The sequence below is a fragment of the Schistocerca cancellata genome, chromosome 12 (assembly GCF_023864275.1).
Source record: "Schistocerca cancellata isolate TAMUIC-IGC-003103 chromosome 12, iqSchCanc2.1, whole genome shotgun sequence".
Taxonomy (NCBI): Eukaryota; Metazoa; Arthropoda; class Insecta; order Orthoptera; family Acrididae; genus Schistocerca; species Schistocerca cancellata.
The window spans coordinates 166555238-166581285 of NC_064637.1; the positions used below are offsets into that span (position 1 = coordinate 166555238).

The 26048-nt window shown below is 42.4% G+C and overlaps 1 protein-coding gene across 1 annotated transcript in view; it reads right to left on the minus strand.

The window, feature by feature from the left end:
* Positions 1-4339: 4339 nt before the first annotated feature.
* The window catches only part of LOC126109708 (uncharacterized), a 74986-nt gene continuing 53277 nt past the window's right edge, over positions 4340-26048 (minus strand). Inside the window, exons 6-7 of the mRNA XM_049914761.1 lie at positions 10570-10709; positions 4340-5332 (exon numbers count right to left, since the gene is read on the minus strand). Of these exons, the coding sequence (XP_049770718.1) occupies positions 5317-5332; positions 10570-10709 (156 nt within the window). The 3' untranslated portion in view covers positions 4340-5316. The remainder of the gene's footprint in view (positions 5333-10569; positions 10710-26048) is intronic.

Below are 26048 nucleotides of genomic sequence, written 5' to 3' on the forward strand. Positions count from 1 at the left end.
AACTTTTTTGTGGATGAGCACTCACCACACCTATTACTTGTAACAGAACATTAACAAAGTCAATGAAATTGAGTGTCATAAATTAAATGTTTACGCATTACCAGATAGTTACTGCAGGCAATAACAGAATTAGGGTAAGTTGGCAATATTTGTTAATTAATATCTTACATTAATAAGAATCTCATTCCTCTAACAATACATTCACAAAGAAGCAATTGAAATGACTGGTGTCACGATCCACACAGAAGCTCATTCGAGTGGATTAGCTAAACATAAAGCTATTGGAATGTGCCAACAAATTCTGACGTGTTTTGCAGTACTGATATGCTTAACAGTGCAGTTTATGCAAACAGACTACTGACCTCTGTGTTGTTGAAGACCTAAATAATGATGCAAACTGCTGTCATATAACATACATAAAAATGACAGATACATTAAATTCATATAATCTCACAATTGTAGTAAGCTCTGCCACTAGAGCTCCTGTAAGACAGATTATGCAGTTGCCAGCAGAAGTGTAACAGATAAAGTGTCGATTTTCATTACTCCGACCACTGCTGTCAGATGTTAAGAGTACTTAAGCTCTGCTGCACCAAAGCAACTGAAGTAACGGAGAGGAAGCGGATTCCGAATAGCGCCGACATCGGCGTCTTCGAAACTGAGCTGGCAGGAGGAGGGGTGGGACACAGTTCACTGAGCCAGAGCCTCAGAAATGAAACGGGATTAATTCTTCGTAACCGTGTCGTGGCATTTCGACAACTGCTGACCTTTCAAAGAAATAACGAGGGTACAACAAACTGTAATATTGAAATTAATACGTCTGCTAGATTGAAACTTCTGCCTGCTCAAATTAAGTTAGCCAGAATATATATGATCCCGACCATTTACATCAAGACACAAAATTACATATGTTTAAAGAAAAGTACAATAAAGCCAAAAACCTTCAAGGCAGACCTTTTACACTTCAGGAAACAGACAGACAGACAATGAGGTGACTACAGACAGACAGGCAGGCAGACAATGAGGCGACTACAGACAGACAGGCAGACAATGAGGCGACTACAGACAGACAGGCAGACAATGAGGCGACTACAGACAGACAGGCAGACAATGAGGCGACCACAGACAGACAGGCAGACAATGAGGCGACTACAGACAGACAGGCAGACAATGAGGCGACTACAGACAGACAGACAGACAATGAGGCGACTACAGACAGACAGACAGACAGACAATGAGGCGGCGACAGACAGACAGACAGACAGACAATGAGGCGACGACAGACAGACAGACAATGAGGCGACGACAGACAGACAGACAATGAGGCGACGACAGACAGACAGACAATGAGGCGACGACAGACAGACAGACAGACAGACAGACAGACAATGAGGCGACGACAGACAGACAGACAATGAGGCGACGACAGACAGACAGACAGACAGACAATGAGGCGACTACAGACAGACAGACAGACAGACAATGAGGCGGCGACAGACAGACAGACAGACAGACAATGAGGCGGCGACAGACAGACAGACAGACAGACAGACAATGAGGCGGCGACAGACAGACAGACAGACAATGAGGCAGCGACAGACAGACAGACAGACAATGAGGCGGCGACAGACAGACAATGAGGCGGCGACAGACAGACAATGAGGCGGCGACAGACAGACAGACAGACAATGAGGCGGCGACAGACAGACAGACAGACAATGAGGCGGCGACAGACAGACAGACAGACAATGAGGCGGCGACAGACAGACAGACAGACAATGAGGCGGCGACAGACAGACAATGAGGCGGCGACAGACAGACAATGAGGCGGCGACAGACAGACAGACAGACAATGAGGCGGCGACAGACAGACAGACAAAATACACCTAGGTTCACGTTACTGATGCCCTAGTTTTGTCTCCAGACCACTATACTCGCTCAGCCGAGTTGTGAACTGTACCGTCATCTCACTCTGGTGGCAACAGATTTGTACGACGCTAAAACATTTGAGACAAGTGACTTACTTCTGATCTGGCTGTGAATGAAAGAAGAGATATTCTTCTAGATGAACAAATGGCATTTTGAGACTGATGAATTATATACTACAAAACTGTTTAATAAAAAGGAGTGTTATTTCTGTGTTTTGGCTTTTACTTTTACAATGTGTTAGATTAAATCCTCTATAGAATTAACTGTTTTAGCAAATTTAGTAGATCTAAGAGAGTAAAAATGGCACATTCCACCGTCACGTAAAGAAATCTCGGCTTCGTACAAATTGATGATGGAGGTTAAATTCTGTGATGGAAGTTAAATTATTAGGCACAGAACTGAATGGAGAGAGAGAGAGAGAGAGAGAGAGAGAGAGAGAGAGCAGGCACTATGAATTGCTGCCTCTGTCTCGTTAAGATACGGGCTCTCCAGGTGGTGCACAAATACTCCCGTGTGAGCATGCAATTAACAATAATCGTGTGCCACCCACAGAACGCTACTGGAATAGTCCATAAACTTCTGTGCCTGAACTGTTATTGAATTATTATGAAAGAAATAAATGACAAACGACAGTACACCAAAGTTTTTTATGCTTAACAAGAGTGCCAGAGACTTAACGCGATAGCACCTTTCGAGAGCACGTCAAAATTGTGTCGATAGTTATGAGTCGATAGAGTGTGGCCACACCAATCCACTTGAGGATAGTAGCCATACTGAACTGTATCAATGTTTGGAGCAGCCGTCACAGAATTGGACACTTCGAGGCCACACCAGCTTCTTGCAGTCGGCTGGTACTCGGCACTACAAACTGCCTGCCTCATAGCTTTCTTGCCGCGTGTAGGTCAGTGCCAGCTGTGTGCTCGATGCGTCGGTGCGGTATTGTGTGTTCACTTGTGGTTTCAGTCTCGCACAGACATGTGTTCGGTAGTGAGCAAAACGCAGGGGCTACAGCCAACGTATAGTGCTGCTCTGGTCGGTGTACGTACAGGGTGAAAAGACATTTGAAAACAGTCTAAAATTCTCGTATCGAATGTACTGAAGCTCTTCACTGATCTGACTGACAGTGAAGAAGCCTGGGATAATGTAGATTTTCTGCAAGTTCATAAAATGACAGCAAAACATTATGCTGTTCCCAATTTGACTGCATTCTGTATTAACAGTGCAGTAACGATGGCAGAATCTCTCCATTTCGATACTCTGAGAAAAGGATGTAAATAAAAATGAAAGTCTACAGAATTTGATGATTTTTACAGAAAGTGTCAGGTATAACTGCAACAGAGGGAAGTACCCAACAGCTAGAAAAACAGACTGATCTCTGTGAAAAATATAAATTATTCTGGCTCAGAGACCTCCGTTCTTGTCTTCTCCACTCATTCGGTTTTGATGCAGAAAGTATAATAATGGACAAACATTTTTATTGGAATGGAGAGACACTGTAGCAGCAAGAAAGAAATTTTGTGTATGATGCACTTATTCATGCCGAGGACGATAGTTTTGTAGCTTACTTTGATAAAACACGGGTTTCACAATACCACGAGCGAAAATATATTTTGGTCGACTTCTACAGAAGTATTGGCCAGAAAGTACCTACAATTGTTTTTGTATAGCATACATCGACGGTTCGGGTAGTGGGTGCGGTGGCAAAGGGTCAGTAGGAGCTGCAAATAAAAAAATTTCAGGAGGTAGGGAATATTCTCGGTCGTATTAATGTGAGCTGTCGGAAGTAAAATCCCGGCACCCGAGTTGCTGCGTATCCGTGCTGCTGCGTACTGTTTCCCTCGTAAATAAAATGAGTTTATATGTGATGTGATAGAATAATGCTGTCTCCAATGTTACCAAAACTTATTTCACAATCTTCTTAGAAACTTTCTCACTAGAAGTTTCTACGAGGTCCAGCAAAATGCAAATTCATCAGCAATGACATTTCTTATTACACAGGCAGAACAGTTTCACATGCCTCTTACGGTATTTTATTTTTTACCTCAGAACACTTTTCTGTTTTCACAATGAAATATGTATCACATGCATCTAAAGACTTTGATAATGTTTATATATAATTTTCAATGGAATAGATCCATGGTTCTGTTTCTTTTCTCCCCCCCCCCCCCCACACACACAACTGCAATAAGAAAACATTTTTCTTCAAAATTTCTTGGAATGTGAGATTAGCTTTCTGGGAGAAGACCAAGGACAGAACACTAAAGCAGTACTGGGTCACAAAGTGAACAGTTGAGATGCCTATGCACAGGAAGGTGCACGATATGGAGGTGGACTAAAATCACGTATCACTTTTCCCACTAGCCCCCCCCCCCCCCCCCCCCCCCCCCCCCCCCTCTCCATGACACTGAGAATGGACTGAACAACCCTGCAATGTTCTCGCAGGTTATCTGTCCCAAATTCTCACAACCTGTCAGAAGTTGAAAAAAGGTAAATAAAAAAAAACAAACAAGCACTGATAGATTCACAGCCTCAGGAAAAATTAGGTACAGTTAATTCAACTTACACAGTTACAAACGCACAGAAAAACAGTGGCAAGCTTCGATGAAAATAATTCTTTGTATAGTAAGAATTATTAATTATCTTTGGATTACATAAGCTCTAGTTCAGTCTTTTCGAGCTCGTGTCCCCGTTTATAGCCATTTACTCCATCACATTTAGCCTCTAAAAGGGTGATGCTCGTCTTCCTTTTCCCTCCTAAAACAAACACAAAACTAATGGATTTTTTCTTTTTTTTCGCCTATCTACTCATGCAGGCCACAGTTCAGTCTGACTATGTGACTGAAACAGGCACAAAACTTATATAATGAAGGCACTCATTAAATATTACCACTGACTGCAGTGACAAACAACAGTGAGTATTTAGCAAAAATGCGACGACCGTGCAGTTAAATGCGTAATTATTGTGCACGTCAGTACTGGACTAGATACAATTATTTTTGGTAGGTGAGGAACTATTTGGTAACCTATTCTTGTGAAATAAATGCTGGCTGTACAAAAAATGTACAACGTTATCATTACAGCTTGTCACTCAAGAGAGAGCAATCGAGTGTGGTGTGGAGCTGAATTGTTTTGTTGACATCTCATTTAGTATTTGTGCAGACAATATGGAAGGTGTGTAATTTCATATATATAGCGAGTCTAAAGTGGTATCTGAGTTCAAAAAGGCACAGAAACAGCACAGCCAAAGAACGGCAAATTTTTCAATAGTAGTACACCTCGTGTTGCAATTGGCTACTCTACAGTGATATTCTTCAGTGCAGGCAGGCTTCTTCTGCTGAAACAATCCACGTGACAATACCTCAATGTGGTATGTCACGCCATCCGCTGCTATCGTGTGGCAGGCCTGCAACAAACCGAGAAAAGTCAGAGGTGCCATGTAAGAACTTAAAAAGAAAATCAAGCTCTAAAGAGGCAGGGGCAAAGGAATAATGACCACTGCAGAAGCACTTTTTTAAATTGTGTAAAACACGAACAATGAGACTGACATTATGATTATTTTTATTAACATTTCGGCTCTGCCAGGACATGCAATGAACAAGAAATGGCATTTAAGACTTTTTCTCAGCCTCTCTTTTTCCCAATACTAATTTGATTTTCTCAGATTGGGCTCTTTTCTTATCCTCAGGCCAAATGGTGCCCAGTTGTGAATTTTCAGCTTATATTTTTTCCTTCTCAACTGACAACTTTAGAACGCATTTAGAAATTTCTTAAGTGAAACACCATCACAAAAAAGGAAGCAAGAAAGATATGTTACATTTCTCTGCTGCCTGTAGTTTCAAAACTTCTGGAAAAAAGGACTTTATGAAAAGACTTGTAATTTTTTTTATATAAGTTACCAATAGAATCACAACAAGGCTTTAGAAGAACCACTCAACCGAAACAACGATGTTTTCTCTTCTAAATGACGTGCTATAGGCATTGCATAGGCAGGAATATCAAAGTCCTGAGATATCATTACTTATGATAAATTGCTAAGTATTAGGGGAACAGCACACAGATGGATTAAAGCATGTGTCCATGAAAAGAAAACAGCTCAGTGATAAGACACGAAGTGTCAGATTTATTAGCAGTCAAATACTGAGTTCCCCAAAATTCCATACTGGCTACAATCCAGTTTTATGTTTTTACTTTATGTAAATGATTTAGATGTAAGCAGTATTACAGACAACAGTACAGATTTGCAGATGACACCAGCATTTTAATTACAGCAAGTATGAAAGAAACCTTCAGGGTGGGCGGAGACCAGCGGGGGGGATTAATGCTCTCACAAACAAACTACAATAATTTGATGCAAACAATTTGCAGCATGATGCTGGTGAAAAATAGGTTCACAACGTGCTTCATAATTGAAATAAACGGTAGTAGCTTTGTCATAAGTTTCGTTAAGAAGGATATTTTTTTATTTCTTAAAGGTGACTACTTTTGGATACCTATGTCCAGTTTCAAAGCACTTGTATTGTATGCCTACGTGCAAAAATTGCCTACGCAGTGACAACCGAAGTAGCCCAAAAGCTGACTCAACAGTAAACACACCATACAGGATACGCACTGGAGGTCTCCAATGTCTGTTCTATGTGGTCTGTTTACTGCTGTTGAGTCAACCACAGTGGGATCATCACTGCAGCAGCAATTTTTGTACGTAGGCTTTCGCACGTATTGTCACGATTAAAATATAAGTGGTTTGAAAATGGACATAGACGTCCAAAACTAGTCGCCATTAAGAAATAAAAAAGGTAGTTCTGAATGAAACTTATGATGGAGTTACTTCCATTTATTTCAATTATGTAAATAATCTGGTAATAACTATGGAAAAAATTGTTGAAATGGACATATTAACCACCCATAATAGGACACCAGCTAATCCTCATATTCAAATGAATGGACAAGCAACAGGGGTAAAAAACAGAACACTATTTCTCAGGATGTCGATACAACAAGACATGAAATGGGATAGATATGTGGACTATGTGATGAGAAAACTAAGAAAAACATATTTAGCAATACGAATACAAAGAAATGTTCATCATATTGAAAGCTCAGGCTTATATATTTTGATTATACTTGCTTGATATTGAAATACGATGTAGTATTTTGGCTAAACTGTGGAACAATTCTGAAATCACTAGGATTGCAGAAGTAGTAAATAATTATTATTTTCTTACAGTTATGAAGTGGTTTTGAGCACCACCAAAAACATGTATTGGAATTCATATATTTCAAAACATTAAGAATCCTATTTGCTATGTGCATTAGCATATATAGCTTAGTGTTTAAAATTAAATATATAAATATTTCTGAATAAAATGTTTTCATTGAAAAAAAGGGAAAGAATATAAAAAGCAAAGAGTGAGACTTGAGGTTCACATAAGAGTACATCCATTTACGCCTTACTGAATCATTCAAAACAGATTTTCATCTGCATCTGAGTCATGCTTTTTGTTATTTTTCTGGAAAATATGAAAAGAAAAATGTCCTGCAAATTTTTTTGTCTCAGGAGTGAAGAGGCTACCTAGCTTAGCAGTAACTCGTGTACTGTGGGCTGTCAAAATGATTTCTCCTCGATGCTGATGAACTTTTCATATTGACAATTTAGTTTTATCACAAGCACTTTCATATTTTCTCCGTGTTAAATGCAATATCAAGGTACAAATTAGGTCTTTGTTCCTCATGTTTCTGCAGCACTACTGATCACGATTTGAATTTCTTCTTCTTCTTCTTCTTCCTCCTCCTCCTCCTCCTCCTCCTCCTCCTCTTCTAAATTTGTTCTTGAGTCTTTGCTTCCACTGTTCTATAAATTACTGCATATCATTTCACCATTTGTAGCGTCTTCACTTAGAACTGTTTCTTTTATATTAATGTTTACTTTTTTTGGCGTGTAAAGATAATGATAAGTACAATGGCATGTATTTAACTACATTTATTTTTACACATGTGCACAATTTGTCAACAGACACCCATAAACTAATTATGTAAAGTTTCTAAGCTATTACCACTGACCAGCTATGGCTTATTTGCAACAAGTTTCACAAGAAGAGTTACATTGGTGGCCCAAAACATTACGACCACTGCTCGCCAGGAGTCTGAATGCTGCCTCACGGCACAGTAAGGAATGTACGTACGTGGAGCACAGACGAACAGGGAATCATTCTCATTACGACAAGGTCACAAGCGAGGGAATTCACTGACCGGAGTGAATCGGACACTCCACGATGCCCGCTGCCTGGGAAAGACATCTCGGAAATGCCGAAGCCTGTCACCTGGTCACGAGTTTCTACTGTGAGTATCTGTGAAAAGCCATCACCGTACACTGAAACCACAAGTAGGTGACAAGGTAACGGATGCCCACACGTCATCACAGAACGTGAAGTTCAGGGGCTCACCGGCTCTGTAAACCAGGAAATGTGCCGATCTGCAGCCCATTTGAAGGCAAAGTACAGTGCCAATGCAGGAAGGAATGTTTTTAGAGCAGAGCATTTGCCACATCTCAGTTAAACGTGGAGCTCTGCAGCAGATTGCCCTCTAGGCATACCCACGTCGATCTGACGACATCGTCGGTTACGAATCCAGTGGGCACAGGATCATTGAGATTGTACAATGTATCGACAGAAATGGGTCACTCTGTCAGACGAATACGAGGTCTGTTCAAAAAATTCCACATTTTTCTACACTTACCTTTTACTTATGTACATACTCAAAATACTCTCCTCCACAATTGATACATTGCTCCCAATGTCATTTCCACTTCCGGAAGCAGGCTCGGTACACTTCTTGCTGGACTGCACGAAGCACAGTCTGTGAATTTTCTTTTATCTCGTCTATTATTGACAATATTCATCATTTCAATTGGGTTTTCAACTTTTGAAATAAAAAAGTCCACAGGTGCCAGGTCTGGTGAGTACAGAGGACGGGGCAGCACACTGATTTCGCTTTTTGTGCAACAGCCGTGCACCCGACAAATGTGCTGGTGCGTTACTGTGACCGAGAGCCACGAATTGTCCCCCTCACATTTCAGGCCATTTCATTCTCACATTTTCTCGCAGGTGATGCAACAAGTCCCAACAGTACCGTGGGCTAATAGTTTTTCCCTGTGGCACAAATTCATGGTGAACAAATCCTTCAAATTCGAAGAAAACTGTCAAAGCACTGTTTTGACATTTGATCTGACCTGACGAGCCTTCTTTGGTCTCGGAGAACCTTTCCTGACCCACTGTGAAGACTGAACCTCGGTCTCAACATCATACCTACAGACCCACGTCTCATCACCAGTTACGATTCTCTTAACATCTCGTTCTCATTTGCGTGATCCAAAGGCTCTTCACAGATTGTGAGGCGAAGGTATTTCTGGTCTCAACTCTTGAGTCGAGGGATGAACTCGGCGGAAACACTACGCATTCCGAGATGCTGCATCAGGAGTTCATCACACAATCCAACTGAAATGTTACATTCTTCTGCAGTCTCTCTGTAAGTCACCCTTCAATTGGCACACACGATTTTGTTTACTTTTCCGACACGAGGGTCGTCGGTAGACGTCGAACGGCGTCCTGAGAGACAGTCACCTTTAACTTCCATATGGTTATTTTTAAACTGTGTAAACCATTCATAACACCGAGTACGGCTTAAGCACTCGTCACTGTAGCCTTCCTGCATCATTTGGTGTGTCTCTGTAAAGATTTTCTTGAGTTGCACGCAAAATTTAATGCAGAAGCATTGCTCCTCTAACTCTGCCACCTCGAAATTCTCACCACGTTCTACTCAATAGAGCACTGAATAATAACTAACAAACGTACAACAATGAAACTTCCAGCAGTTAGATATTCAATGCAGGTGTGTGCAGTCATGCCAACCGCATTTCGCTCCAACACACCACTGGCGCGAAATTACGAATGTTTTGGAATTTTTTGAACAGACCACGTAATGTTTTTCATTACACTAGGTCGACGCACGTGTCCGCGTATGCCACCGTACGCGCAAACGTCCGCTCGATACGTTCACCACGGTGACACCGCAGACCGATTGTAGGCAGTACTTTGCTCTGGGAGACATTTATCTGGGTCTCTGCGGGACCTGTGAGAATAACTGAAGCCACCATCTCAGCTACGGACCGAGCAAACATCATTAAGGACAATCTACTTCTCTCCGTGTCCGATACCTCCCTCCCTACGAGGGATCTCCGAGCAGTATAACTGCTCCCGTGACACGGCCAGAATCGGGCTACAGTGGTTCGAGGAGCAGAGGGAATGCATCTGGGACACTACTGGGTGCTAGCTGAGTGTCCACAAACCACCGGCTTACAATTTACGGGAAATGTGTGAGCCGTGCAGACACACCCAGTGGCACGCACATCTGGAAAGCCACGGGGTACTTGTCGAATCCACACCGTGCAGAAGTACTCTTCGTTCTGGAGGTGGACCGGCAGCTGCTAAAGGTCACAATGTTCTGACTCACCAGCTTACGTTCTGCGAGGTACCTAAAATGCCCGACTGCCAAAGGAGGTGCACGCAAGTCGACTGAGGGTCACAGCACCACATATTATTCTTACAGATATCTAAGTTCTGTTAGGCTGCAAGTCATTGTAATTACCGTATGCTGTGCAGACCAAGAGAAGCTGCCTTTAGCTGGAGATATTTCAACCTCTCCCTGTCAGCTGCAATAATCTTCATCCTCTCTCCAGTAGAAATATCGAAAAATGTTTCGTAAAATGTACTGCATGCAGCAGTCAGCTGAAAAGTTAAAAATATGTACATTAAATTAAGATTAAACGGAAAGGAATTCGGGGACCAAAAAATTTTTTACAATAGCTGTTTGTAGATGAGGATATAGATGTGAAAATAATCTACAATTTCATTTACAGTATGAAAAGTATATACCAGATTTTCAAAAATACACTGTCCAGACACACAAACACGGCCATCGCCTGTGTCGAAAGTCGACGTGCAATAACCACTCGAGAGATGGCAGGCGGCAATGCTACCAGTGGAGGGCATATAAATTGTGTCAGGTGATGCAGAAAACAGTGCAGTCATTGTCATAATGCAGAACTGGAGCTATTTATCTGACGTCCAAAAGGGAACGATTATCGGATTTGTGTCAAGGTCGGAAGCATTTCCGAAAAAGCCAAGTTTGTAAACTGCTCGTGTGACGTCACAGTTGAAGTATACCGTGTGTGCAAAAATAGCAGTATCCAAAACCGTCGCCGAGACAACTGTGTCACAGACGACGGGAGCGAGCGGAGGCTACGGAGGTGTGAACGGGCAAATAGACGTGCTACTTTTGAACAACTGAATGCCCGGATGAACCGAGGGGCTACCAACAGTGTCTCCTAAATGACTGACGAGAGAAGACTGCCGCGTACGGCCTCCGCACCAGGCACCCGGCTCGTGCACCTGTGCCGACTGCCGTTTTCTCGGCGACAGAAGCCGGAGTCTAAATGCCAGTACTGCAACTGGACGTCCACCGAGCTTCGACAGGTGACCTTTCCAGATGGGTTTGACAAAATAGTTCAATTGGATAGATAAAAAATCTACTCACCAAGTGGTGGCAGAACACACACATAAAAGAGGGCTGTAATTAGGTAAGTTTTCAGAGCCAGTGGCTCCTCCTTCAGGCAGAACGGTTGAAGAGGAAGGAAGAGGGGTGAAGGAAAAGGACTGAAGACGTCCAAGAAAAGGGCTAGATTTTGGGAAAGTCAGAACTGCAGGTCAGGGGAGACTTACCGCACGGGATGTGAAGTAAGACCGATTCAGTGTTTTCTTCTCATACCGTGGGGTTAAGTCTCCCCCGGCCTGCAGTTCTGTGTGACTTTCCCAAAATTTACTTCTTTTCTCAGACATCTCGAGTCCTTTTCCTTCACCTCCCTTCCTTCCCCTTCAACCGTTCTGCCTGAAAAAGGAGCCACTGGCTCAAAAGCTTCCCTACTTACAACCCTCTTTTACTCGTGTGTGTTCTGCCGGCATTTGGTACGTAGATTTTTTTATATGTGCAATTAAATTATTTCATACGTGCAGTTTGCTTTTCCTCGGCATAATGACATCTGCCGGCAGGACAGTGCACGTGTCACGTAGCTCACACTGTACGAGTGTGGTGCGATGAGTGCCAGGGAGTGTTTACCGTACTCTCCCCAGATTTAAACTCAGTCGGAGCTCCTCGATCGGGCTGTTCGCACCACGTATCCTCGACTCGGAAACCTAGTGCTGTCGGGCACAGCCTCGGAGTCGGCACAGCTCCACATCCCTGTCGCTATCTTGACAGGTGGCCACATTAATGTGACTGGACATGTACTGCTTAACAATTTTTTAGTTTAATTTCAAATTTGAAGTATTTTCAAAGCTATTAAAAGAGGTATTTGCTGCTTCTACAAAAGGTGAACACCAACAGGCCAAGATGCACTACTTATGGGAATGGGTAAAAGCAACAACTTCTTAAATATTTTCAAGCCATAAGAACAACAAAACAATAGGATTCCACCACATAAGTATGCATTCTAGGTAAAGTCACACTGCAACTACGAACAATAGCAGTCTACAGATTCTATTAAATGTCTTTTCGTGCCGGGCAGCTTAATACGTATCTTCCTGTTTGAACGGCAGCTAATGGAAGCCCGCTCGTTTCCTACCGGTATAGTTACAAGTTTAGACAATTTCCAAATCGGCAAACTCTCGAGAATGCACGAGACAGTGCACGGAACTAAATTGTTACAGACAGCAGAAGAGTGTCACAATCCTTCTACGATATTTTTGTTAAAGCTGTGTGTTGAGTTCAATGTGACGTGACCGATATTTCTCGAAGATGTGTTCAGTTTGTGTGTGCACCAGCAACAGAACTGGTATGCTACTCTTGATGTATAAAAATGACAAAGCTCAACACACTTGGCAAAATGGACAACTGATCATTTCTTGAGAGGGACCGTGTGGCCTCAATTTTGGCATTGTGGAGCCTCCAAGTTTCAGGGCACTGTCTTCGGATCCGCACAGCTCTCTAATCGGTTATAAAATTAGAGACAGACAGAAAGGCCGTCCAGTACTTACCTTCACGAGGTGAAACACCAGTGGTGCTGATACACCACACACACGTGAAAGTAGAAAAAAATTCCCAGCTGTCCAAAGCATTCTACTCTAATTTAAATTAGGTGGCATCTAATTTTTATGGTCCAAAGGAGGAGGATTTGTCACAACAAGACTGTCTGCTGGAAGCCACCACAGAGCTCTGCAGAGACTCAAAAATCACTATAATGTCTCAGTTTTCTACAAAACTCGAGCAAAAAATATTAAACGCAAGATATGGTATAATGTTCTCATGAAGTGTTTCAAAATTCTGTAGTTAATTTTAATTTACATTTTCACACAGTGACAACAGTTGCAAACCCTTCCTCCACCAACTGACCACCAGAAACTTATCTCTGCAACAGATCTTTCCAAAATCTTGTATCACTTTGTGTTAACAACACGAAACACTTTCTGCCATTAACAAATTGATGATACCTTCATATCTCAGGACGTGTCATACTGAACAATTCATCTTTTAGTCAAGTTGTGTCATAAAGTTCTTTTCCCTGTCAATTTAATTCAGCAGCTCCTCATCAAGTACTCAATCTACCCATCTAATCTTCAGCATTCTTTATAGCAGCACATTTCTAAAACTTCTGTACTCTTCTAGACTGAACTGCTTATCAGTCATACTTCACTTCTGTACGAAGCTTTACTCCAAAATACCTTCAGAAAAAAGTTCGTAACAACTAAATTTATTTTCAATGTTAACAAATTTCTCCTGCCTCTTTTCTTCTTATTGCCAATCTGCAATTTTCATTTTCTCTAATTTGGCCATTGTCAGTTATTTTGTTGTCAAAATAACAAATTGCATCTACTACTATATTTCTTAACCTACTTCCCCCAGCATCTGTTTATTTAATTCATCTCAATTCCATAACTGATTTTTGTTCACACTATAACTGCTTTTCAAGACACGATCTATTCCATCTAACTGCTTTTCTGTGCCCTTTCCATCTTTGACAGAATTAAAATGTAATAAGAAAATGCAATTTTTTTTATTTCTTCTCTGTGAAATTTAATTTCTATTCTCAGTTTCTTTTACTGCTAGCTCGAATACCATCGGGGGGGAGGGGGGGCGGGATGGGGGGGGGGGGGGGGGGGGGGGACGGCAGAACCTTATCCACTACCTTCTAAACTATTGCTTCCCTTACATGTCCAACACTTACAACTGCAGTCTGCTTTTTGAACAAATTGTAAATATCCTTTTTTTTCCCTGGATTTTGAGCTCGCTACCTTCAGAATATCGAAGAACATATTGGCACTGACGACGTCAAAAGCTTTCTGCAAACCCAAAAATTCTATTATTATCATTCCTAGCCTTTTCCCTGTAGCTCTGCCCGCGTATGCGCTCGACTTTCATATTGGACACACCTCATCCACCCACCTCTAACTGGCCACCTCAGTCTGCCTAATCTTCTCCTCCCCCTCCCTCTGCCCATATCCTCCTCCCCTATCTCCTTTCCTTCCCCCTCCTCCTCTCCCTTTTCCTCCAGCCCACTATCCACCTACAACTTCCACCTGCCACACGCACCTCTACCTCCACCCCTCTCTCTGTCCATTTCCTCCTGCCCACACTCTCCCGGACATACACACTTACACTCTCCTTTATAACTAGGAGACTATTAACTTTACTGGCGACATCAGACCTCTTGAACCATTACACATTCAAATTTTCTTTGAAATTTCTACTGTTTAGTTTCTATATTCCAGCCTTTAGTGTTTCATTCTTTACAATCGTCATTTTCTTCATCAAAATTTTCTATAATATGTGCCATTTTTGCTGAAAATTTGTGGTTTTTACAAATAGTATTAATTTAATCTTTGTTCTCTGTATCTTTCATTTGGAGTCAAACTGCTTTAAGAGCTTTCTGAATTTATTGGATCCATTTTCCTACTGTCTGCTTTCTAAGACTTCTTGCCACAAATTATTGTGAAATTCTGTTTTCTCACATTCGCAAGATGCAAGAGAATTAAGAGATTCTTTTCTTCTTCACTGTGCCGATAATTTGGTCAATCTATCGACAGACAGTTTCATCTGGGAGGAGTCTCCACAATCCTTTGTCTGTGGTTTTTCTATTTGTGCAATCTCTAATAATAATTCTTTCAGTTTTGAGAAGATGATCACTTCTTTCATTTTTATTTTTGAACAGGATTCTGAAAGCATATGTGGCTTCCGCGAGAGTTACAGATTTATAGTGTTTGATCAGTGCCTACTACAAGCATTTCTTATTGTTCATCATTTCAATTTGTTGCTCTTGCATCTGCCATATTTGCAGTAAAAATAATTTCTTATTATAGGCTGATCAGGTTAGAAATTGAGTTTCTTTTTTTTCCATTTTCTCAGTTCTGTTAACCACATTTTTTTTCTAATTCAAGTTATGCTCGACAATTTCTCCCGAGATATTTAAACAGTAGGAATACGTTTTAAGGTGATTTCTCAGACTGGTGATCTGGGGACGAACTTCTTCCACATTGAGAGCTAAATCATTTGCAAATGCTTGTCAGTTTCTTTTTATTAAGGGTTTTGCTCCAACTCCTTTGTGTTTTCTTTTTGCTAAATCTTCATGCCAAAAACCTGTTTTTAATTTCATGTCAAATCTTCTCGTTTTTTTCCCCCGAAATAGCTTCATTTTTCGCACCTAGAAAAATTCTGTCCTTGAGAACTGCTGAGCAGACTGCTCTGTGCAGCAGGAGGCTGGCAGTGGTGTGTGTGTGTGTGTGTGTGTACGGCACAGCTGTCCGAGCTGCCATTTGCTGGTGGGGTATTTCAGCCTGCTAGCTGTCAACGTTCTACCTTCTCCCGAAAGTACAATATATTTCATCTTGTGAACATTCGCAACTGAGAAACATATTTATAGAATTAAAATACGCTTCAGTTGCTAGGAATTTTCTTACTTTATTCCAAGGCTGGTTTCGAAGCTTAACGCTTCATCCTCAGGTGCCACCAAATAATCACAGAAAGATAAATGTGTGGCATTTGGGTCACTAGTGGGAGATCACACCCACATCAAACGAACACACGAGAGCGTAGGACCCGCAACAGCAGTGCCCGCCTAGAGAGGGCGACACCGAAATGACTAGAGTCGGCGCGACCTCCTGCGAGTGACCGACACGACCACCACACATTTATGTTTCTGTAATTATTCGGTGGCACCTGAAGACGAAGCTCTAAGCTTCGAAACCGATCGTGGAATAAATTAAGAAAATTGCTGACAACTGAAGCAGATTTTTATTCTATAATTACATCCCAAAGGTGTTCCATTGGGAGTGGGAACTCTGGGCATGCCAGTACATTTCAGGAATGTTACTGTTTACAAACCACTGTCTCACACATGCCGTTCTACGACTGGTGACACTGTTATGTCGGTACAGAGCATTGTCGTCTGCCAGCTGTTCCTCTATTGTATGCAGTACATAATGCTGTAAAATATGTTCGTATCCTTCTGCATTTAACATTTTCTTACGTGCAATAAGGGGCCCACACCCCAACTGGGAAAAACACCCCTACAGTATGACACCACATTCTCCGTACTTCGCTGTCGGCACTACTCACCACAGCAGGTACCGTCCTCTAGGCATTCGCCAAACCCTAACCCTCCTGTCAGATTGTCGCAGGGCGTACGTTAAGGGTACAAAGTCTCTCTTATGTATCCTGATTTTATATCCTTGTAGTGAGGCTTCAAATGTAGGAACAGGCAGGCCGAGTTGAGAATCAGTGCATTTCTCGTTAAGGAGATAATTACCATCATTTCTTTTTTAGAATTGTTCCGTTTTCGTAGTCTGTAGTTGTCGTATTCTCGTCCGAGGTATTCCTTTCGAGCTACGTGTGGTGCCGAGAGCAGTCGGGCTGCCGGCGACGTCATCGCACGTATCGGCAGAGAGAGCTCGGGCCGGATGCAGTTCGTGAGGAATACCGAAGACCGGAACGTAGAGCTGACAAGAATTTCGAAGGGAAAGTCAATTGTTTCTGGCACGAGAACGAGATTTTTAGTCATCTCTCTTGTCTGTATTCGCCTACGTTTATAAAGGAATAATAGGTCATTATTCTGTATTCGAGGAATGTCACTTCTCATTTAGTAGAGTAGTGTCATACAAAACAAAGGATTCTGTCCCGAGTCGATCGACATTTGCTCTACTGAAGACGGTCAGAGACCCTCGCGTGTAGCACAATTCGTCAAACCAATCAGTCACCCACTGTCCAATGACATCACTCTTTACTCCGCCTCGAGTGTCGCCTGCCGAGAACTACAGAAATGTACAGCTTACTAGGAGCCGCTCGACCATTGTATTTCATTCTTTTTAACTGCCTACACACAGTCATCGTGCTAGCTGGACTGACAGTAAGAATTTAGGAACTTTCAAATGTTTCCTTCAACAGATTTAGCACGGTCGCTTACAAACACCTCCCGCAATGCCCGACGACCCCCGTCTGTCAGTGAACGAGATCTGCCCGGTCTCCGCTTACCTACGGTCTTTCCTCCGTACTTCCACTTCACGATCACACAGCAGTCGACTGGGGTAGCTTTACGAGTGACAAAATGTCTCTGACGGATTTTTTATTCCGGTGACATCAGACGACCAGCCCACATTCGAAGCCCGACCGAGCCGTTCTGCTGTTACTGCTCCTCTGCTGACCACACGATAAGGCCCACCTCCTTTCGTACCGGCAGGTCCGCCTCGCGTGGTACCCGGTGCCCGATTCGCTGTTACTCGAGGGTGTCCTCACACTTTCGATCGGACGGTGTACCGGTCGAGTGTCCGAACTCTACCTTACTAGACGGCGCAGGTGGTAGCCGAACTGACCTAGAAACGGTACACGGTGAACCATTTAAAGTCCCAATTTCACAGAGACTCGCAGGTAGGCCGAGGAATTATTTAAACGAGAGTCGGCCGCCAGTAGCCTCCGTGCGAGGCATCACCGGGCACACTTCTCAGTCAGCTCCTTCGGCAGAAGATTGCGATCTGCGAGACGAGACGGGCACCTCGAGTTCAGTTCTCGCGACACGAGGTCCGTGCGCCCGCGCTGCAGTTACTCGTTCCTCGGTCGCACCCACTGTGCTCTGCTCTCCTACGCTTGCCAGAGGGCACCTTCCTAGTAAGTTCTTTACTGTTTTAACCCAGCTCTCTTTTGAATATCTTTCTCTAGTTTCTAAAATTACTCTCCAGTAACACCAATACGAAAGCATCTCGTGCAGTCATTTCACTGAAAACCACGGTGAAGTTCAATACCTCTTTCAGCTTCTACGAAATTGTACAACAGCAATCTACATCTAATGAGGTAGTACGTATTTATCAAAGACGTGTATCGAGCTTCACTTTACAGCTAAAGATGCACTACCGAGCCACTAGTATGTTCACATTCTGAGTGCATATCATCAAATATCTAGAAGTTACGGGCAATATCAGAAGAGGAGCTACAAATGTTTATCACTATTACTTACACAGTGGCTCTAACAGCCCCCAAATCTGGAAGGCAGCAATAAAAATAAATTTATAATAACTGGCTTTCCAGAAATTTTCACCATTGAAAACTACAATAACTTTTGCAAACTAGTGTCAGCATAATGGCGGTATAATTCAAATCACTCTCAGAGGTCACATCGACAGACAGAAAGAGTATCAGTTGAGTAATTATTTCATACCACTAAATGAACGAAACTGTATCAATAGAATCGTTTCGACATACTGAACAAGTGTACCTGATCAGTAGTATGGTACGAAGCCACATCAAAATTTCTTCCTTTACCAGTAGTTCGGCTAGGAACCACCCACTAATGTTTATAAAAGAGTCAAATACTGGTATTTGTCTACCCTCACAATCATCTATTCTAGCAGATACCTGTGCATAAACTTCTAAGGAGAAATATTGCAATTTGAGGTGCAGGTATCACAGACAACATGGAGTGGTTATCCAAACATGTATTACAGATACGCACGTATTACGTGACAAACTGTAATATACTGACCAAGAATTATCCTAAAGTTCACTGTTCACAACAAATGTTTTCATTTATAATGAATTGAAAGTCAAATAACCTTCAGCTTTCACTGACGTTTATTCAATTGATGGCACATCGGCAGGTGGCCACATGAAAACGTGTGATATCAAATGATTAATAGTTCGTACGAAAGTATTAATTTGGTAAAGTTTCCCCTCCATATTTCTCAGCCGGGGTCAAACAAACAGCAGTGTGATCGGTTTCGACTCGTCAGTAAGTCGTAATACGATAATTTATTACGGGGTCACACCTGGTCACGACACTGTGTGACCGAAGGCTGAGAAATGCAGAGAGAGAATTTCATTACGTTACAGTCTCTGTGTCAGACAGTACGGCTAGGCCGGGCATTAATTTGCCGACATACAGTTTTTATGAAAAATTCTGGCCGGAAACAACAAAAATAGTTTTGCCTACCCCTAAACAATTACACTTCACTCGGTGGCAAGTGCTATTCTCTTTTCCAAAATAACGCACACTACTTCTTCGTAATTCTTTGAACAGGTTCTACTATTTTGGAGCAGAATTTAAAAAATTTTCAACATCACATTTTTATGTGAACAATGAAAGCTTCGATAAAACCTAAAATTTATTAAACGTGCTACACGATCAGAAGTATCCAGGAGCCTACTGGAGGACACTAACACAGGGTGTGTCGCCCTCTGCCTGTATGACAGCTCCCGCTCTTCTCGGACACTTTCAATGAGGTGCCCGACGTCCACGGAGGAACAGCGGACCATTCTTCCTCGAGAGCTCAAACCTCAGGTCAAACACTGAAGTTACAGTCTGTAGCGTAAGAACCGTACCCGTTCAAAAAGTACGCCGGGGCAGAAGTGAGTCGTGACAGAGCCACGCGAGCACGTTACGCGTCTCGAAGCGAAACGCAGCTGACAGGCGTCGCAGAGAGCCGGGTGCCGTATAGCGACTGCTGACGGAACGATACGCTGGCGGAAGGATGGGAGCCTTTCCTCACTTACCACCACAGAAGTGTTTAGAGTACGTGCCTTAACGCCTAAACAAACACATTCCGGAGCATACGAGTACTCAGCTGTTCTCGTACTAAAATATTCTCATCTCAGTATAACAGCCTACACTTCGAGCCAGTGAAACCCGGAGCAACATCCCGGAATGCGGTACGGCATCCGCCGTTCGAACGAGGGACGGGGCAGCCAGTCCCGAGTCACACAGAGCGGCCACTCCCCGAACACAGAACAGCCCGCTTGCCGGAGGGATGTCACGGCTGCACTGACACCACCTCCTTAGAGTGACGTCTGAATCTACAGCCTACAGTACAGTCAGCCCAAAACTTTAGAGTGTATTTTAGTTACAGAGAAAAGATTTGACAGTGGTGCATTTTGCAAAGCAGATTTCACTGCAAGTATCGAGTTGACGAATTTGTCTAGTTTTAGAGGTAATGGAAGTCACGATCGGTTAGTGCCTGTTAGACGTGCACAGTCTAACCTCGAGGTCCACTCAGGGCCAAGTACGGAACCGGTTCCAGTAAAATGTTATACGTGTAATCGTTGGCGACGTGCAGCTGCGCAGTGCTGGGACTTGAGATGGCTCACGATTAGACATAAGAATTATTGTAATCTGTTTTCTTGTCCTGTGAGGGTTAGTTCTCAAAACGAGTGTCCTCGAGGACAGCGCTTCGTCAGAAGTGGAGACGCGAGGTGTGTCAGAGTCGGAAGCGGTATACGTTTTGTTAGAAAAGGTAGCACAATTAACAGCGAATGATACAGAACTACACGGGTCGGTAAAATTGCGATCGTCACGACGGAGTGTACATTTGTCTGTTGCAAGTTTAATAGCTCCTTTTTCTGGAAAGGCAACCGAGATGTACTGGCCTTTGTGGGAGATCCTGGAAATCTGGCTAAGATGGAAGGTTAGTCTGATAAGGAATTATTGAGTTTTGCAAAATTGAGACTAATAGAGGAAACTAAGACTCCACAACATTTGAAGAATTTACAGAAGAGTTATTTCAGAGATATATGAAATGAAATAGTGCCAGACACTATAAGGAATTATTAGGGGTAATAACTAAGAGAGATACAGAAACTGTGGAACAATTTGCGGATAGGACAAGGAAAACTAATGGATGTACCTATGAATTAGGACAGGATACTGCAGTCAATGAAATTAGTTTGCACAAAGCTGAGTAGAGGCTGCTCTGTGCTTTTTTAAGAGGGCTGCCGTCAGAAATGTATGACACGTACGGACAGGGGGACTGGTCGATTTTCACACACACCAGCGCGGTTAACTAGAGAGCGTGAGGGGATCAATTTGTCGACTGGAATGCAGGGTAAACGGATAGTGTTTGCAGCTAATATAAAAGGTTTCAGATGTGGACAAACAGGGCACGTAAGGAGACACTGCCACCACCCTCAGGGTGATGTGAATAAAGCAACCAAGAAGTAGTAGTTTTACAAGTAGAGGGCCAGAAAAAAAATGTGTTTAACAACAATGGGAACCCTGGGCTCACCGATAATCATTCCCAGTAAGATTGGATGTTACGAAATCGTATGCAGAGGCGGATTATATGATACGAGGAATAGTAGGAAATAAAGGTTACAGGATATTATTGGACACAGGGACAGATGCATCTGTTGCCAGTAGTAGTCTGGTGAAACATAAGCAAAAGAACCCACCGCAGTGCAGATAGTGTGGAGGTGGGAGATACAGATGTCACACCGTTAGCATCGGTGGACGCAGACTTTTGCCTGGATAGGGTTCAATTTAAACAATGTGTAGAGATTGTGCCACACACGAGTGAGGGCTATGATATGATTCTAGGATTATATTTCTGCTATTATCATTGTGCTGTAAACAATATTCAGCAACATAGGATGGAACTTGCTGGAAAAATGTTTCAGTCACGTAAAGCCACTGCCAGTGTTGCGATGTCACGAGGGAAGTCTGTCGCGAAAGACGAACTGATTAAACCGTGAATGACCACATTAAGGGTACTGGGAAATCACTTTGCATCAGTGTTGAGACTAGCTTGCTGGTAGGAAGTTAGTGTGTGGTGGAACCGCTCGAAGAGAATCAAGTATAAGATCAGGGAGGTTGCCTAGTTAAAAAGAGGTATTTTACACGTACAAGAAATAAAGGTTGAAAAGAAGGTACCTATTTCTATAGATAATTTTAGTGCAGAGGACATAGGATTATCAAAGGGGTTGTTAACCACTAATATGGTTATCCTGGAAGGAAGGTGGGGTGTCAGCCACAGAATTTCCAGACGCAACTGAAACTGCATTGTGAAGAAGAGTGATGCACCTAGAGGGAAGCAATAGAGAATGGACGGAAAAACTATTTTTGGAATTTAACGGCCATTAGCAGCTATGCATATTATGCAGCAATGCTTACCAATGGAAAATCAATCACCAGTCTACTGCAAACCATACAGAATACCTAGGTACTTACAGCCAATTTTGGAGGAATTTATAGATCAACAGCTGAAAGATTGAATAATTTAACAAAATAATAGCACACAGGGGGTCGGGGGCAGGAATAGTGGTTGTGCCACATCTAAATACAAAAACTATAATGAACACCTACCCTTTGCCAAACATCACAGAAACCTTGGATCATTTAGGGCAATGCAAATATTTATTCAACAATGGATTTGAAGAGTGGTTATTATCATATAGGGGCTGCACCAGAGGGTTGACACAAAACACCATTTTCAGCACCCTGGGGACACTACCAATTCGGAAGAATTCCATTTGGATTAAAAAGTGCACTTGCAACGTTTCTGTGATTCTCAAGTGACATACTTGAACGGTTTAAAACCACACCAATGCTTAGTGTATCTCAATTACATAATTGTCTATGGGAGTGATTGTTGTTGTTGTGGTCTTCAGTCCTGAGACTGGTTTGATGCAGCTCTCCATGATACCCTATCCTGTGCAAGCTTCTTCATCTCCCAGTACTTACTGCAACCTACATCCTTCTGAATCTGCTTAGTGTATTCATCTCTTGGTCTCCCTCTACGATTTTTACCCTCCACACTGCCCTCCAATGGTAAATTTGTGATCCCTTGATGCCTCAGAACATGTCCTACTAACCGGTCCCTTCTTTTTTTTCAAGTTGTGCCACGTACTCCTCTTCTCCCCAATTCTGTTCAATACTTCATCTCTACTTCGACAATCATCAGTTATTTTGCTCCCCAAATAGCAAAACTCCTTTACTACTTTAAGTGTCTCATTTACTAATCTCATTCCCTCAGCATCACCCGACTTAATTCGACTACATTCCATTATCCTCGTTTTGCTTTTGTTGCTGTCTGACTTATATCCTTCTTTCAAGATACTGTACATTCCGTTCAACTGCTCTTCCAAGTCCTTTGCTGTCTCTGATAGAATTACAATGTCATTGGCGAACCTCAAAGTTTTTATTTTTTCTCCATGGATTTTAATACCTACTCTGATTTTTTCTTTTGTTTCCTTTACTGCTTGCTCAATATACAGATTGAATAACAGCGGGGAGGGGCTACAACCCTGTCTCACTCCCTTCCCAACCACTGCTTCCCTTTCATGCCCCTCGACTCTTATAACTGCCATCTGCTTTCTGCACAAATTGTAAATAGCCTTTCGATCCCTGTATTTTACCCCTGCCACCTTTAGAATTTGAAAGAGAGTATTCCAGTCAACATTGTCAAAAGCTTTCTCTAAGTCTACAAATGCTAGAAACGTAGGTTTGCCTTTCCTTAATCTAGCTTCTAAGATAAGTCGTAGGGTCAGTATTGCCCCACGTGTTCCAATATTTCTACGGAATCCAAACTGATCTTCCCCGTGGTCAGCTTCTACCAGTTTTTCCATTCGTCTGTAAAGAATTGGCGTTAGTATTTTGCAGCTGTGACTTATTAAACCGATAGTTCGGTAATTTTCACATCTGTCAACACCTGCTTTCTTTGGGATTGGAATTATTATATTCTTCTTGAAGTCTGAGGGTATTTCGCCTGTCTCATACATCTTGCTCACCAGATGGTAGAGTTTTGTCAGGACTGGCTCTCCCAAGGCCGTCAGTAGTTCTAATGGAATGTTGTCTACTCCCGGGGCCTTGTTTCGACCTGTGTCTTTCAGTGCCCTGTCAAACTCTTCACGCAGTATCGTATCTCCCATTTCATCTTCATCTACATCCTCTTCCATTTCCATAATATTGTCCTCAAGTACATCGCCCTTGTATAGACCCTCTATATACTCCTTCCACCTTTGTGCTTTCCCTTCTTTGCTTAGAACTGGGTTTCCATCTGAGCTCTTGATATTGATACGAGTGGTTCTCTTTTCTCCAAAGGTCTCTTTAAGTTTCCTGTAGGCAGTATCTATCTTACCCCTAGTGAGATAAGCCTCTACATCCTTACATTTGTCCTCTAGCCATCCTTGCTTAGCCATTTTGCACTTCCTGTTGATCTCATTTTTGAGACGTTTGTATTCCTTTTTGCCTGCTTCATTTACTGCTTTTTTATATTTTCCCCTTTCATCAATTAAATTCAATATTTCTTCTGTAACCCAAGGAGTTCTACTAGCCCTCGTCTTTTTACCTACTTGATCCTCTGCTGCTTTCACTACTTCATCCCTCAGAGCTACCCATTCACCTTCTACTGTACTTCTTTCCCCCATTCCTGTCAATTGTTCCCTTATGCTCTCCCTGAAACTTTGTGATACGGAACAGAATATGCAGCGATTAAGGGAAGTATTCCTAAGGTCAGAAGCAGCAAAGTTAACGCTGAGCATAAAAAACTGTAAATTTGCGATGGACGAGGTAGCACACCTAGGTCATATCATACAAAAAGATGGGGTTAAGACACGCCCAAGATTAGTCAGAGGTGTAAGTGAATATCCTGCATCACAATTTGTAAAGGAGTTACAATCACTCGTAGAAGTCACGAACTATCACTACCGGTTCGTAAAAGGATTTGCAGATACTGCCAGACTGTTGACACAGTTGTTAAGAAAAAGAGCTACTAAATTTGTGCGGTCAGAAGAGCGCCAGCATGCTTTTGAAGAATTGAAAGAAGCTTTAACACTGAGTCCGCTATTGGTTTTTTCAGATTTTAATAGAGAGTTTGTTTTATCATACGAGCCATCAAACCTTGTATTTGGCTCTGCATTATCAGATGAGATAGAAGGCACAGAGCACACAGTAGCTTACCCGTCAAGACAACAAAATACTGCAGAAAGAAATTATTCCACAATGCTAAACCTTGTTTATGGCATAACATATTTTAAATGTTATCTGTGTGGTAAAAAGTTTAGATTAATAACAGACTGTGTGGCATTAAAATGGTTTTTGGGGTTAAAGGATCCTTCTGGTAGGATGATGCGATGAGCAGTAAGACTAAGTGAATTTGATTTCGAAGTCACATATAAAACTGGGAAGAACAGAAATGCGGACTGCTTAAGCAGAAGAGTAGCAGTATTACATACTGGGGGTAATGAGCGCAAGGAATGTCAAACGGCACGGACAGATGATGTCAAATGTTAGCAGTTTTTTAAGCAGTCACGGTTTTGTATGCAGGATGCGTTACTATACAGAGAAACTAAGTTTGAACTGCAGGTAGTGATACCAGTGAAGCTAAGGAATAGAGTGCTACAAGAAGTTCACAATAACATTTAGCGGGTTGTAGAGGTTGCAGGAGAGGTTGCAGGAGAGTAGCAGAATGGTATAGGTGAAGGAATAGGCAGGCAGATGTAAACCAGTATGTGTGGAATTGCATTCAGTGCGCACAGATCAGATTTGTGTCGACCAAGAGCACCGTTGCAGAGGCTACCTGAAGCATTATCACCATTCAGATTTCTGAGGATAAATGATTTAGGTCCATTCGATAAAAAACCTGCAGGGAAAAAGTACGTACTCACAATCACAGATTATTTTTCAAGATACACAGAAATGGTCGCAATGCCAAACCGGCACGCAGCAGCAGTGGCACTGACACTTGTGAATAATTGGATACAGAAGTTTTCAGTGCCTGAAACAACAGTAACAGACCAGGGAATGAACATCGAGGAATTATGTA